The sequence below is a fragment of the Kogia breviceps genome, chromosome 12 (genome assembly GCF_026419965.1).
Source record: "Kogia breviceps isolate mKogBre1 chromosome 12, mKogBre1 haplotype 1, whole genome shotgun sequence".
Lineage (NCBI taxonomy): Eukaryota > Metazoa > Chordata > Mammalia > Artiodactyla > Physeteridae > Kogia > Kogia breviceps.
In genome coordinates this window covers 68,043,541-68,056,774 of record NC_081321.1, presented here as the reverse complement: position 1 = coordinate 68,056,774, position 13,234 = coordinate 68,043,541, and the positions used below count along the sequence as shown (strand labels likewise).

The 13,234-nt window shown below is 38.7% G+C and overlaps 1 protein-coding gene across 4 annotated transcripts in view; it reads right to left on the bottom strand.

Annotated features, from left to right (window-relative positions):
- The window catches only part of TMTC2 (transmembrane O-mannosyltransferase targeting cadherins 2), an 804,716-nt gene that overhangs the window by 635,168 nt on the left and 156,314 nt on the right, over positions 1-13,234 (bottom strand). For all 4 annotated transcript variants that reach the window (XR_010835847.1, XM_059080819.2, XM_067009832.1 and 1 more), the window contains one exon: positions 9,434-10,004. Coding sequence is in view for 3 of the 4 variants with exons in the window: in XM_059080819.2 (XP_058936802.1) it covers positions 9,434-10,004 (571 nt within the window). In the remaining variant the exon portion in view is untranslated. The remainder of the gene's footprint in view (positions 1-9,433; positions 10,005-13,234) is intronic.

The following is a 13,234-nucleotide window of genomic DNA, read 5'->3' as shown; positions in this document are numbered from 1 at the left end:
ATTCCTTGTTCACAGACCCTGTAACTGATGTTCAATACATTTAGTACTTTATCTAAAATCATATCATTTAAATCTAAATCTGCATGTTCCAGTCCTACAGCCTTTCCAAAATAGCCTTACTTGCACCTACACGTGAGAAGACTAGCCAATCACCAACTCGTTCTTCAAAGTGAACATCACTTGTTTTTATAGTATTAGATATATTTAACTTTTTATCACACTATGTCATGAGATTTTAAGAAAGAAACTTCACTCGATGGAACACATAAACTGGCAAATTTTTGCCTGAATCTTCAAATTAGAAAAAATAATCCTATGTAATTTGGAGCTTTCCATTTCATAAAAGTTATGGAAATACACTCAAATCATTCATGTATAATTTTGGTATAATCCGACTACATTACATAAACATGTATTCTGATAGAACAGACAAAACACACACACACACACACACACACACACACACACACACACACACACACACACCCTTTTATAGGGGGAAGAGACTCAGTGTCTTACATGTTAAAAACTAAGATAATGCCCTCAAAAGGCTTGGTTGGTACTGCTAACAGGTATAATGACTCAAAATTCATAAAATTAAAATATTAAGGTTTTTTCTTTTTTGCTGTTTTTAAATACATAAAATTTAATTATTTTTAAGTAGGCACAAATGATGTTGCATATAATCAAAGACTATTAAATGTACTTGGTATGTAGTTATCTTCAGCAATACATTAATGGAAATTCTATCTATCTTCCATTTCTTCATATACTAAAAGCTGAGAGTCATTTATTTGTTTTTACATGTCCTTCATTTTTCTCATATTGTCCCTGATGTTTTCTTTGAATCTTATATTAATTATCCACGTACCTAAAGGCAGGTAATGCAGATTCCCCTATTATACCAAAGAGAAGCATTATGATCTTTGCATTTTATTTGATTTCCTGAAATGAAATGAATAAACATGTGGAGAAAGAAAGAAAGTGTGCTCTGGAACAGAAACACTGACTTCACTAATCAAGGCCATAATTACTGAGGAAACATGTATTAAATTCTGAATTCATGCTATTTCACTTGATACAAGAGTTGTAATCAGACCAACAGAGCATACAGGAGCCATCTGGGTACTGCAGAGTTGTAAAGACAAACCCTGAGAGCAAGGGCACATCGACCTTCCTAGCACCAAATCACTGCAGATTTTTGTATTAGAAAGTGCTGTTCTTCCCTTTTGATTTCTTATTTTCCTTTTTGAAGAAAGGAATACTGTGATCAATAGGTATGAAACTGGATATAAAGAATAAAACATCACACCATGCAACCTTTACCACAGTATCATATATCACAGATATTCTAATGATCAATGAATTTGATTTAATATTCAGTTTTATCCAACCTACCTCCCACCCTGCTCACACCTTTTTAAGGAATCTCTAATGTACTCTGGAAATCCAGCTTTCTATAGCTTAAGTTTCATTTGAGAAATCAACACTAAATTAGCATTTCCATTGTTCCATGCATTTAAGACAGGAATCTGACTTCTAGGCAATGACAATGGATTTCAAATTTGTGCAAACCACATCATTTTCTGTGAAATTGACAGAACCCAGCTGAATATGAGTAACCTGATAGTCATGAGATCCCGTCAGTCAATTTGATTCCTCTGAGGCAGCAGGTTATCGAAAATTGAGCCAAGTGATGTAATGTGCATCCCAGACAGTGTTATGAGAACAGCAGAGATGATTTCAATGAGACTCATTATTTATTCATCACAAGGTCCAATTTGCGTGTCATTTTCACTGACAGTGTACTCAGTTAACTGGTTGAAACTGAGTGCTGATAGGGTGTTTTATTCTGTCCTGTAAAAAATGTTTTTTCTGTCTTCCTTTGTGAAAGAGTACAAAACAAAGAGGGATTTTGTATTTGTGGCCATTCACAGTAATATCTGAACACATTTCAGGAATACTGGATAGGAGAGAGCCCTTCAGGACTCCCTGTTTTTCTCATTAGGAGTATATAATAATATGCCAAATATTACAGAGTAAAAAGTAGGACAATATTAGCCTTCAGAAAATAACTGCTTTTCTTTTAAATGATAAAGAACGAAATAAACACTGATAGGAGACACACTCACTGAATGAGATACAACTTCTACCCCTGAGTTTGATCCTCAATCTCATCACCCAAGGGACCCTCTCTCAGGTTTAGGGGAAGAACCAAAAAGAAAGTTCTCCAAGAGGCAAGAAGAGCTGGCCTATACATTCTCGGGCTTCTCCCCCGGACCAGTCCAAGGGCTAGCACATTTGCAAGCCATGCATCATTTCCCATCATTGTCGGGGTGACAACTTATCTTAAAAGGCCCCAACGTCGTTAGACACAGTAGCTGTCTCAGTCTTCCTTTCCTGATTCCTTTTCCTCTCTAGGTTCTGGTGTTCTGTGTACCTGCCAAAAGGACTGCTCAGTGCTCCTCAGTAACTTCCTCTGAGCGTCCCTCTGTGTAATGCTCAGGCTCCGCTCTTCCTCGTCTGTCCCATTATAAAGGCCCATATCCCAAGAATCCTCCGGGGTCCTTCTCACACACCTTTGCTCCTGAAGGTACTTCAGCTGAAAGTCACCTCCCTTTCCTCTAAACTGCCCTAGTGCGCCCAGGGCCTCCCCTCCAGCCCTCACCACTCTCCAGCTTGAATTTCAGTTCTACACTGGCAGGCACTATTCTCCACTTCCTACTGCTCTCAAATGTCCTTCAGGGCAGGATTTTTTCGATTCACCTTTGATTCCCCACATCACCTAACACAATGCCTTGCACAAAGATGAATCTTTAAGAAAACAATCATAATGTGTGAATAGATCACTGTCCCAGGTATTAACACTCTAATGCAAGCATTACAGAAAGCTGCAAGGGTAGTCAGCTTCCCAAATTTAAATAACTGGAACCTAAACCACAACTAGAATACAGAATCATCTGAAGTCAGCTGAGCGAGGAAGCCAACCTGCAGGAGTAAAATGCCCTATTAATCTTTGACTTTTTGAATTGTAAAATATTTCTGAACCTCGACTTTATTTGTGGTGTTATCTGGTTAGCAGTCTTGGCAGCAGTTCAAAGTTTTAAAGTACTACAGGTCATGAATATTAAATGCTACAACAAGTTTACTTGGAGGAAATCCAGATTCATTTGTAAGTGAATGACAAACAGTCCTCCAGTTTCAATAATGCGAGGAAATACTGTGATCAGAATCGCTTGCTATATCTGGATTCTCACAAAGTCAAGTGTAAGGCAAATGAGGGAAAAGACAATCCTCAGAAAGCAGGAACGCTACTTGGAGTGGCACAGATGGTGATTAAAGACCATCAGAAAGAGCAAACATATCCTATTTCATTCAAGGCAATGGATATGAGGGTCACATCTTGCGTAAAACCACAACCTGGTCTAGAAAGAAAAGGGACAGAGACATAAATGATAAGATTCCACCAATGTCATCCGAGCAGCTAATCAAATAAAAAAACACATGTGGATTCATGTGCAAATACCTGCAGGCTATGCTCTGGCTCTTCGGTACACGGGGAGTCACACAAAATAGTCTGATATAAAGAAGCACTACGTTTAATGTCTTCAGTGTTCTGACAGCGACAAACTCAAACCTTCAACAGAACATAAGCCCCAACCCTTGGAAACCATTCTCAAGATAAACCCTGTAAATGGTTTGGAAATATGGGACTGTTTGTTAGTGTGGGTCTGATCACTGCACCCGGCTGTAGAGCCCAGCTTACATAATACCCAAGATAAAGGTAAACTTGCTCAACAAAGGCAACCTCCATCAAACACATCCTGCTTAGCATTAAAATAAAGTTATTTCTAGACAGAGATGACTTGTTTTTTGAAAGTGGCAATGCCTCCCATTTCCCTCTCTAATAACATAGTCTCTTTATCTTGTTTACATGAAATAGAGCCACAAGATTTTATTTGAAGGAGGCTGTCCAGATAATGCACATCTTGGAAGCAACTACAGCAAAATTAAATGCAGTCATCTTTAGAGAAAGTCTTAAAAAAGATCAAACTCAAAGGGCTTCATTTTTCCAAATTATTTTGGGCTATAATTAGAATTGTTACACCCACTTTCAGTTTTCCTTCCTTTTTAAATTTTTTTTCCCCCACCTCTAACTAAGTGATTATGAGGCTAATAAGGGGTGGGGGGTGCTTCCACATTAAAACAGTTAACAGATGTTAAATAAGCACAGAAAATGGCCACTAGGCAAGCAATGACTGATGTTGGGTAAGTAAGAAAAATGTTGTCTTTACTGATTTTATTACCCATGTACCTCCTGGGGTCATGGGAGACTTGTAAAATATTTTGTGGACAGATAAAAGTCTAGCATTTAATTGCAAGGCTAGTGTAAGTGTGTCTCAAGTGTTCCCCACTCCCTTTACTTAGTTTTATGTTGTCAAAAAGTAAGTGAAAATCATCTAAGAAAGGCTAAAATAATCATTTGGTGAGAGGTCAAGAAAACTCATTTTTCAACATTTTTCTGACATGCATTTCTTCCAATCCTACCTTCCAGACCTCACTAACCAGTAATGAAATCCTCACTGTAGAAAGGGGAGAGAGTACAGGATTCCACTTTACCATTGCAGGCACATCCTTTTCAAAAGTCAATCTTAAACAAGGGTGAATTCAATAATTTACTAGGTACCAACTATGTGCCAAATGGTGCACTAGATGCCAAGAATAATGTAGGAAACATATTAAATAGATGCTGAAGTAAAGATCTAAAACATTTAGCAATTTTCAAAAAAATAGTTAGGAACTCTAATTTTGTTCATACACATTCCTGAAGATTTTATATTGTTTTCTTAGAAATCTTCCTAACTATTGAAAACTATATTATTTCATATTATATTCAACCACATTATTTCATAAGTCATATTACTCTCTTGATAAGCATTTACTAAATAAGTTAAATGTGTTAATATTTTTGACATATTCAGAACAGTGCCTGGCAGATATAAACACTATATACATGGTTACCAAATACTAAATAAAATATCTATGATTTTCTGGGTACTTACTGTTTTTCAAACACTTCATCAAAGAAAAAACTTTCATATTTCTTTTTCAGAACTACAAAAAATTTATATGTCATATGGACATGGGCATCCCCTGCATGAATCTTGAAGTCAAAAAATGGCAGCCAAGACTTCTGGCCAAATTCAGTCATCCCAGGGATATCGTCTGGCCCAAACAGGGCATATTTGTTCTTAAATTAGTAACCAATAATAAATAACAGGAGATGTCACAGAAAATCCAGATGTCTGTCTTAGAAAAACATTAACCTCTACCAAACTGAAAACTGTATTTGCTTATTGCAATAATGGGATGGAGAGAAGTACAAGTGGGAGAGCATAACCTCTAGTTCACCACAGTCCCTTCTGCCTGGTCCTGGTGTGCATTTGACTTTGGGGCCTGGATCTGATAGGCCTCTAACTTCTGACATTTCTGAAGAAATGTGAAGGGAGAAGCTGAGTGTGACTGCTATGAGAAAAACATTACGGACAAAACTATAAAACTGGAGAGCTTTGCCCCTCTGGTTTTAATAATTTCCAGCTTGAGGAGGACCACCATCTTTAGATTTTTGAGTGTTTGGCTGGTTCTCTAGTTTGCCTAATAGAGGTAAACATTTGTGCACTGGATTTTTCTGTTTATATATAAGTTATGTTTTAATAAGGCAGGGAAGTTTATTTCATCTGGCCAACTATGATAACTCTGATGCAGAGTTAATTAGTAAGACATTTAAGACGATTATTCGTTTAAGGTTGAAAAGTCTTTTAATCCACTTCCTTCAGAGTCTCTTCTAACTCACCCCAGGCATAAAAATCTATTTATTTTAAAGACAGAATATGGAATTTTTCTATAACTTCCATATGTAATCTATGCCAGTGTTTATAAGCCCCATAATCATGAAATTCTAAATGAAAGTTTTTGCTTAAATATTCATGCTTCAGCTTTAGTTGATTCCTAATTCATATGCTTTCAAACCACTGCAAGTTTAAAGACTAGTAGAAATTTATCTTTTGGCCTTCACTTTCTTGAGATAAAGAATTACAATTTCCACTGATATTTCTTCTTTCCCTTCAACTAATGTGCATTAAGTGACTTCCAAATATTGGGCACCCAGTTCACAATGAACACTCTACAGTTTCACATAATCTTCCTAACATCTCTAGGAGAGAACATTAATTATCTCTATTTCTACATGAAGAAACAGGTCATTGAACTAGTCCCAGGTGACTCAGCCAGTGCACGTTAAGATTCAATGCCTATTATTTTCTTCTCTACTGTGGAGTCATCTGACTACGTTCTTTATTCATGTTCACACCTTCACAGTGTAAGATCACTAGACAGTCACAAATATGTCTTCTAGTCCTAGTGATTCCACCATTTTCTGGGTGACTTTCACATCTCTCTGGTTCTCTACACCTCAGCTGGAAACAAGGGGACTGGCATAGATGGTCTCAGGGTTCCTTACAGATCTGTAAAGTCTGTTATCCCAATGTCCTCATTAAGCTCACTGGCCCAAAACCTAAGAATGAAAGAAAAAGCTAAGTTGAGATAGCAACTATCAGATGAAGGGTTTGGCTGCCCTGACCACTTCCCTGGTCCGCAAGCAGTGGCTTCCAGACAGCATGGGCAAGTTTCCATTTGAAAACTTCTCAAGACACTGAACATTCAAAGCCATTAAGTCCTTTCCCATAGTGCGGGGGACTTCACACTCTCTACTCTTATGAATTCCTTCACAGTGATGGGGTTCAGGGCAGGCTGCTGCAAAATGTGCCACTTTGGCATGTGGATTATATGGAACGGAAGACAATTAAGGCCCAACAGACTCACGAAGAAGTTTTTACTTCCCTCTTAAATGCCTAAAACAATTTAGTTAGCCTGTGCCAGGAAGAGAGTTATTACCAAAGATAACTTTTTTACATAAGGAAGACTCTTTGGCCTGGCGTGGCAAACATTTGCTCCTCCTGTCTTCCTCCCTCTGAAGTTCCAGACTCCTCCCCCCTTTTCCTTAGCTCAGGATGGCATAGAAACCTCAACTGCCTAACTGTTCAGGAGCTTCTCCTGTCTTTGAGGGGGTCCTGTATATACAAAACTAAATTTGTTTTTCTCCTGTTAATCTGTCTTATGGCAATTTGATTATTAGGTCAGCCAAAGAACTTAGATGGAGAGAAAAGTTCTTCTCCCCTGCACTAGTGGCACTTCTCGTTTTCTGAAGCAGCAGTTGCATGAGTAATGCTGCCAAATAAAATACGAGATGCCCAGTTATATTTTAATTTCAGATGAACAGAGAATAATCTTCTATTATAAGTATGTCCCAAATACTGCATGGGACATATTTATAGTAAGGAGATCAATCAGCAACTTAATCCTTGAAAACAGGCTTACAGACCTGAAAATTTCTCAGAAGAGAACTTCAAAGGTCCTAAAAGCAAGTCCTGAATTGACATACCAAGGTAATTTCCTAATTCATGAGATGGTAACATGAAAATTCTGTAGGAGAAACCACAGTGTCTCACAGGCTATCAATGCAAGGTCTTAAAACACCCAGTCTGCATCCCCAAATAGTTCTCACCCTGCACAGGACAAGGACCATGACTTATACTTACTCTATTTGTATTTCCAGTAAAACAAGAAAACTGGCTATTGTTGATGGCATGGTTTTCAAAGGAAAGAAAAAGATTATTTTCCCTAAATTTCCTTGAGAGACTAATTAAAATTGATTTGAAATTAAAAGCTTGACTTTCAAACCATATGTTGTTTGCAAAGCATCAAACTCCAACCAGAGTTTTCTTTTAAAGTTTCAGCATTTAACCGAAATCACAAAAGAACTTCATTAAGCACTTGATACTGGAGTTCCCTGCAGAGCAGAGGCACAGCAGTAATTACTCTGCCTCCTACGTTTAAAAAAAAAAAAAAAAAAAAAAAAAAAAAAGTCATTTAAAAATAAATAGATGTTTCCAAGGACTTCCCTGGTGGCACAGTGGTTAAGAATCCACCTGTCAATGCAGGAGACACGGGTTCAAGCACTGGTCCGGAAAGATCCCACATGCCGCGGAGCAACTAAGCCCGTGTACCACAGCTACTAAGTCTGCGCTTTAGAGCCGGCGAGACACAACTGAGCCCGCATGCCACAACAACTGAAGCCCGCACGCCTAGAGCCCGTGCTCCCCAACAAAGAGAAGCCACCGCAATGAGAAGCCCATGAACCACAATGAAGAGTAGCCCCTGCTTGCCGCAACTAGAGAAAGCCCGCTCGCAGCAACAGACCCAATGCAGCCAAAAATAAATAAATATATTTTTAAAATAAAATAACATAAATAAATGTTTCCATTTCCCTCAATTTTGTTCTTTATTTCAATTTCTCCCCAATTGAATTTTAAGTAAAATTAAGAACTGAGAGGAAAAAAAGTGGTAAAAACTAGAAAACTTGACAGCTTTCTCAGGGTCAGTATCCTAAACCATAATTCCTTGCTTAAGAGTATCCAAAAGGATGGAGAAGCTGGCTGTGGTCCATGATTTAGAAAATAGCTGAGGTCTGCAAACACTGGCGAAGTTCCGTCTTTATACTTAAGTTAAAGCAAGGGTGAGTTTATTGCCAGGGAGGGAGGATGGGGAGATGGGAAGGAGGCAGTTTCTCACGAGGTGTTGGTCCACCCAAACACACCAGCAGAAAACTGCTCAGTTCTCTTTAAGTATATGGGATCCGAAAGTGCTTCTGTGACCTTCAGACGACACTGCATTTGCATCCACTAAGGGAATACAGAAGAACATATATTAAGCCCTGAAGCAAAGGTCTTAATTGGCCTCAGGGCAAAACTTAACAATAACCACTTTCTGCTTTGACTCTTCTATTCTTATACACTACATCAGTAAAAGGTGAATATGACTCATGATTTAAAAATGTGAGTTCCCAGTGCACTGCAGAGAGGGTTGTTTTCCAAAGTCAGCTCAGGAAAAGTAATATTAACAAATAGCAGAGGATTTCCTCTTGACAGAGTCGAGCATCTAGCTCTATGATCAGCTGTGTTATTTTTTTCAAACACCTTTTAGAGGCAATTTATTGGATTACAGGGAATTTGGGCTGAAATCGAGGAGTAAAACTAAATAAATAATAAAGATGCATATTCTTTACAAGGCAAAATTGTCCTTCTACCCCCTTGGAAATCATGAAAATAAGAAACCTGAGAAATAAAATAATCCGTGACTGACACCCAGTTAGTAGGGAAAGGTCAGAGAGGACACTTCCACCTCCCGAAGATCAAAAAGTAACTTACTTTAAATTCTCTTTGAAGAGGAACACATTTGCTTTTTAAATGGGGGAAAGGGACCAAGCAAGGAGAGGAATCAGTAATCCAATGCTCAAGCACCAACAATCACTTACTTTGTAAATGGTGGGTAAGATCTGTTTCATTTTCAGCCTGTGAAAGACAAAGACGTCATAAATGGCTGAAACTGCCAGGACCGTCACTCCTTGTTCCTTCCACAGCATGCTGCATCCGGCACACAGTCCTGTCCCCAGGAACCAGCCCCAGGTCCTGGCCGAGGCGCCCCTTGTAGAACAGTGTTTCATGTAGCAGAGCAAGGAGAGGAGGAAGAAGAGACTGGCCCCCACATCGGCCCGGCCCACAATTCCTGCCACCGCCTCCGTGTGGATGGGGTGAGAGGCAAACATCAAGCCAGCCATGAAGGTCCAGTATCCGTCCCCAAGCAGGATCTTGGAGAAGCTTGTGAAGAGACCAGTGACCGCTGCATGCAGGAGCACGTTGACAAGATGGTAGCTCCAGGGATCCAGCCCTCCGATGGCATGGTTCAGGCGGAAAGAAAGAGTGCAGAGTGGCCGGTAGGACTTGTGGCTGCCGCTGTGGGTTAGCAGTGTCCCCCAAAAATCATTGTAGAAAATGTGGGTCCATGGGGTTTCTGGGAGAAGGTCCTGATTAGTCTTGATAGCACGGCTATAAAATAAAATGTCGAAACAATGTAAAATACAGAAAGAAAGGAGAAAATACACTTAAAATATACTGCTAAAACACTGCCTTCCTTCATAGCTTTGTCATCACGTGGCTTTGTCATCACGTGGCTTTATGATGGGATTCCAGGTATACACGATTAATGCAAATGAGCCTTGGAGCCGGCTTTAACAGGTAGATTGAATTCAGATCCTCCCCTTAATGCTTACTAGATCTGCTATTAGGGCTGTATTTCTCTCCCTCCAAAGCTTTCTTCCTTGTTTGAATGCAAATACCTTTGAAGAATAAATGCAGAGTGATAGGCTTAACTCTTAAGGTTCAATAAAGCAGTTACCAAACAACTGCCCGCGTGTGGCATGTTGGCTAGAAATCCAGATTTCAGGTGCCAGGTTGATGTGAAGCCTGAGAATCTGCATTTTTAAGAAAGCAAAGTCTCAGGTGATACTGGCGCAGGGGATACACTTAAAACAAGGACTAGCCCCCCGCTAGCAGAAGTAAATTTTTGGTAGAACATCTGTGCCCAGAGCAATGCTTCCCATACATGCAGATCACCTGGGGATCTCATTAACAGGCATGTAAAGGTTCTAATTCAGTAGGTCTGGGGAGGAGCCTGAGATTCCACATTTCTAACCCTTGTAATTGTTCATTTATCTACTGTGTAAAAAAGCAAAGAACACTGCTTTGCAGATACATGAGAGTTCTGGAGACCTAGTGCAAAGAACATCTTGGCCCTGTGAGCTGCTGCTATTATTATTCTACAAAGATTGTACTCTAATCTACAAAAAGTCCCTTATAAAATTCAGTTTGACCCACAACCTCTGAAATTAGGTGCATCTGGGAGCTGGAATTAAAACAGACATCAACATACATTAATAGTAGTTGGTTATCTACTCTGCCAAACACTATGCTAGTCCTTCTGCATATATTGTCTACTTATGAAAATGAGCTGACTTTTCTAGATGCTCAATAAAAGGCAGAAAAGTCTGTCAAAATCAGGTTTTAAAAAGTACTCAATGTTACAGACAGTCTCCAGTGCCTATATTCTCCATTTTCCCATACTCAAAACACCTTTAGTTTTTAGCTGGGTACATGTCTTCTGGACAAAAAATTATCATTTCCTATCTTCCCTTGCTGCTAAATATGGTCATGTGACTAGTATTTGGCCAGTGACTAATATTTGGTCAGTGGAACATAAGCAGAGTGCTATGCACTACTAGAAAAACGTATCCTTAAAAGGAAAAAGCTTAGTATTCTTCCCTCTTCTACCCCTACCCCCTTCCTGCTGGAGCACAGATGTAATAGCTGGAGTTCCAGCAGCCATCGTGACTAATAAGGTGTCCTTAGGACTAGAAGTCATGCCAGCAGAGCAATAAGACTGAAGGAAACCGAGTCCCTGTCATGGTAGACCATACCAGCCCTTGGCAAACTACCTGAGTATGAGAAATAAATTGCTATCTTGTTTAAGCTGCAATATTTTGGGTGTTAGCACAGCTGAATCTACTCATCAGTGAAATCCTTTGTTAACAGAAGACCTACTATATCACAGTGGTTTGATTTTCCATTTTGATTTTGATTTTTACAAGGCTCCGTGTATTGACTGTGTATAAATGAATTTCCATATAAATTGGCTTTTAAAATATTAGAAACAGATGTTAGTCTGGATCCATTAAACTAAAACACCCTGTTATGACATTCATCAAGAGTCTACCCCAGAAGTAATTGCTTAAGACTTGATGGGTTATAATTAAAATTTTAAAGAAATATGAAAAACTGCCAAACTGCCAGTGTTGTTAGAGCTGATTTCAAGCCATTGAGAATGAAAAGCCAACTGGCCTCCACTAAACATTAACCTAGATATTGATGTGAATTTCTCTAATATCAATGCAGAAACGTTCATACTATCAAAGTCACGGCAGCAGAAAGTTCAACAGCAAAGAACTGTGGGATAAGGCTTGGCCAATTTAGCAAGAAAAGCTGAAAAGCACATTTTGTTTAGGACAATACTTCACCCTTCCAGTGGCAGATTCTTACAGAATGGAGACACATGTTCCCTAAACCAGGTTTTCTACATGCTATTAGTTCAGCTCCATAACTAACTCTGTAAAGACTTTTTGAGGGAAAGGAAAAAAAAAGAAACACACGTTTAAAAATCTGTTCAAAGCTGCCAGAATTTCTTATATCCGTAGCAATAAATCGAGTAATCTGCAGCAGCCAACAAGATATACTATGTCTAACTCTCATGAAACAAGAATTTCAAAACAAAGAATAAAACTAACAAATCTCATAATTTCATTGTGAGAAAAACCTTTGATGCGGCACAGCCCTAAATTTACACTGTAGAAAAAGAATTAAAGGCAAACAGTGTCAATAAAACAATAATAGAAGAGCAAAGGAACATCCCACCCATGTTCAAAATATACTGCACTAAGGAAGACTTCAGTCTGATAAAATTCTCTGATGGGCGTTATCTTATTATTAGCCAGGTTTTTATTTACTCAATAAATGTTACGGCAAAACAACATGAAATAAGACTAAATTGCACTGGGCTTTAGTACATAAGTCACGTCACATATGCAAGTCAGTGATAAGGGATGCATTATACATCCCTCACATCATATTAAGAAAGATACAGACCAAAAGGGATTTAATGGAATCTGAATAATCTGCCAGCAAAATGAGAAGTAAAGGTGGTCGCTCAACACTCAACATAATAGATTCTCATCTATTTGCATTTTCTTATTCAAGTCCAAAACTGAAAGAGAGAAACCTGCTATTTCTCAGTCAATGAAAAGGCTTAACTCAAAACAAAATGTCATGCTGATATAATTTCTGATGTTACTTCTGTGAATGGGTATTGAAATTTCAGAAAGACACTAAGGAATTGGGAAATTTTCCACTCCAGGAAAGGTGAAGAACATTGAAGCAGCAGGTGTGGAAAAGAAACAATTGTAGGCAGAATTCTCCAGAGAACACAGGCCCAAGAGACTGTCTTTTAAAGCAAAACGATCCAGTCTCTCAAGCTTTCAAGGAGGTCTTAATCTGTTTTCAGTTTTGTTCATTTATGGCTCTTTGTTTTTTGCTGCATTATGATTTTTCCTTTAAAAAATGTTGACAAAGGCCAACGCTATTGTAAAACGTAAAACAGATGAATGATATGACACAGCCATCCCAACTGTCCTTGTGTGGGTTTCTCTCACTACTATTTTTTCTGTCCT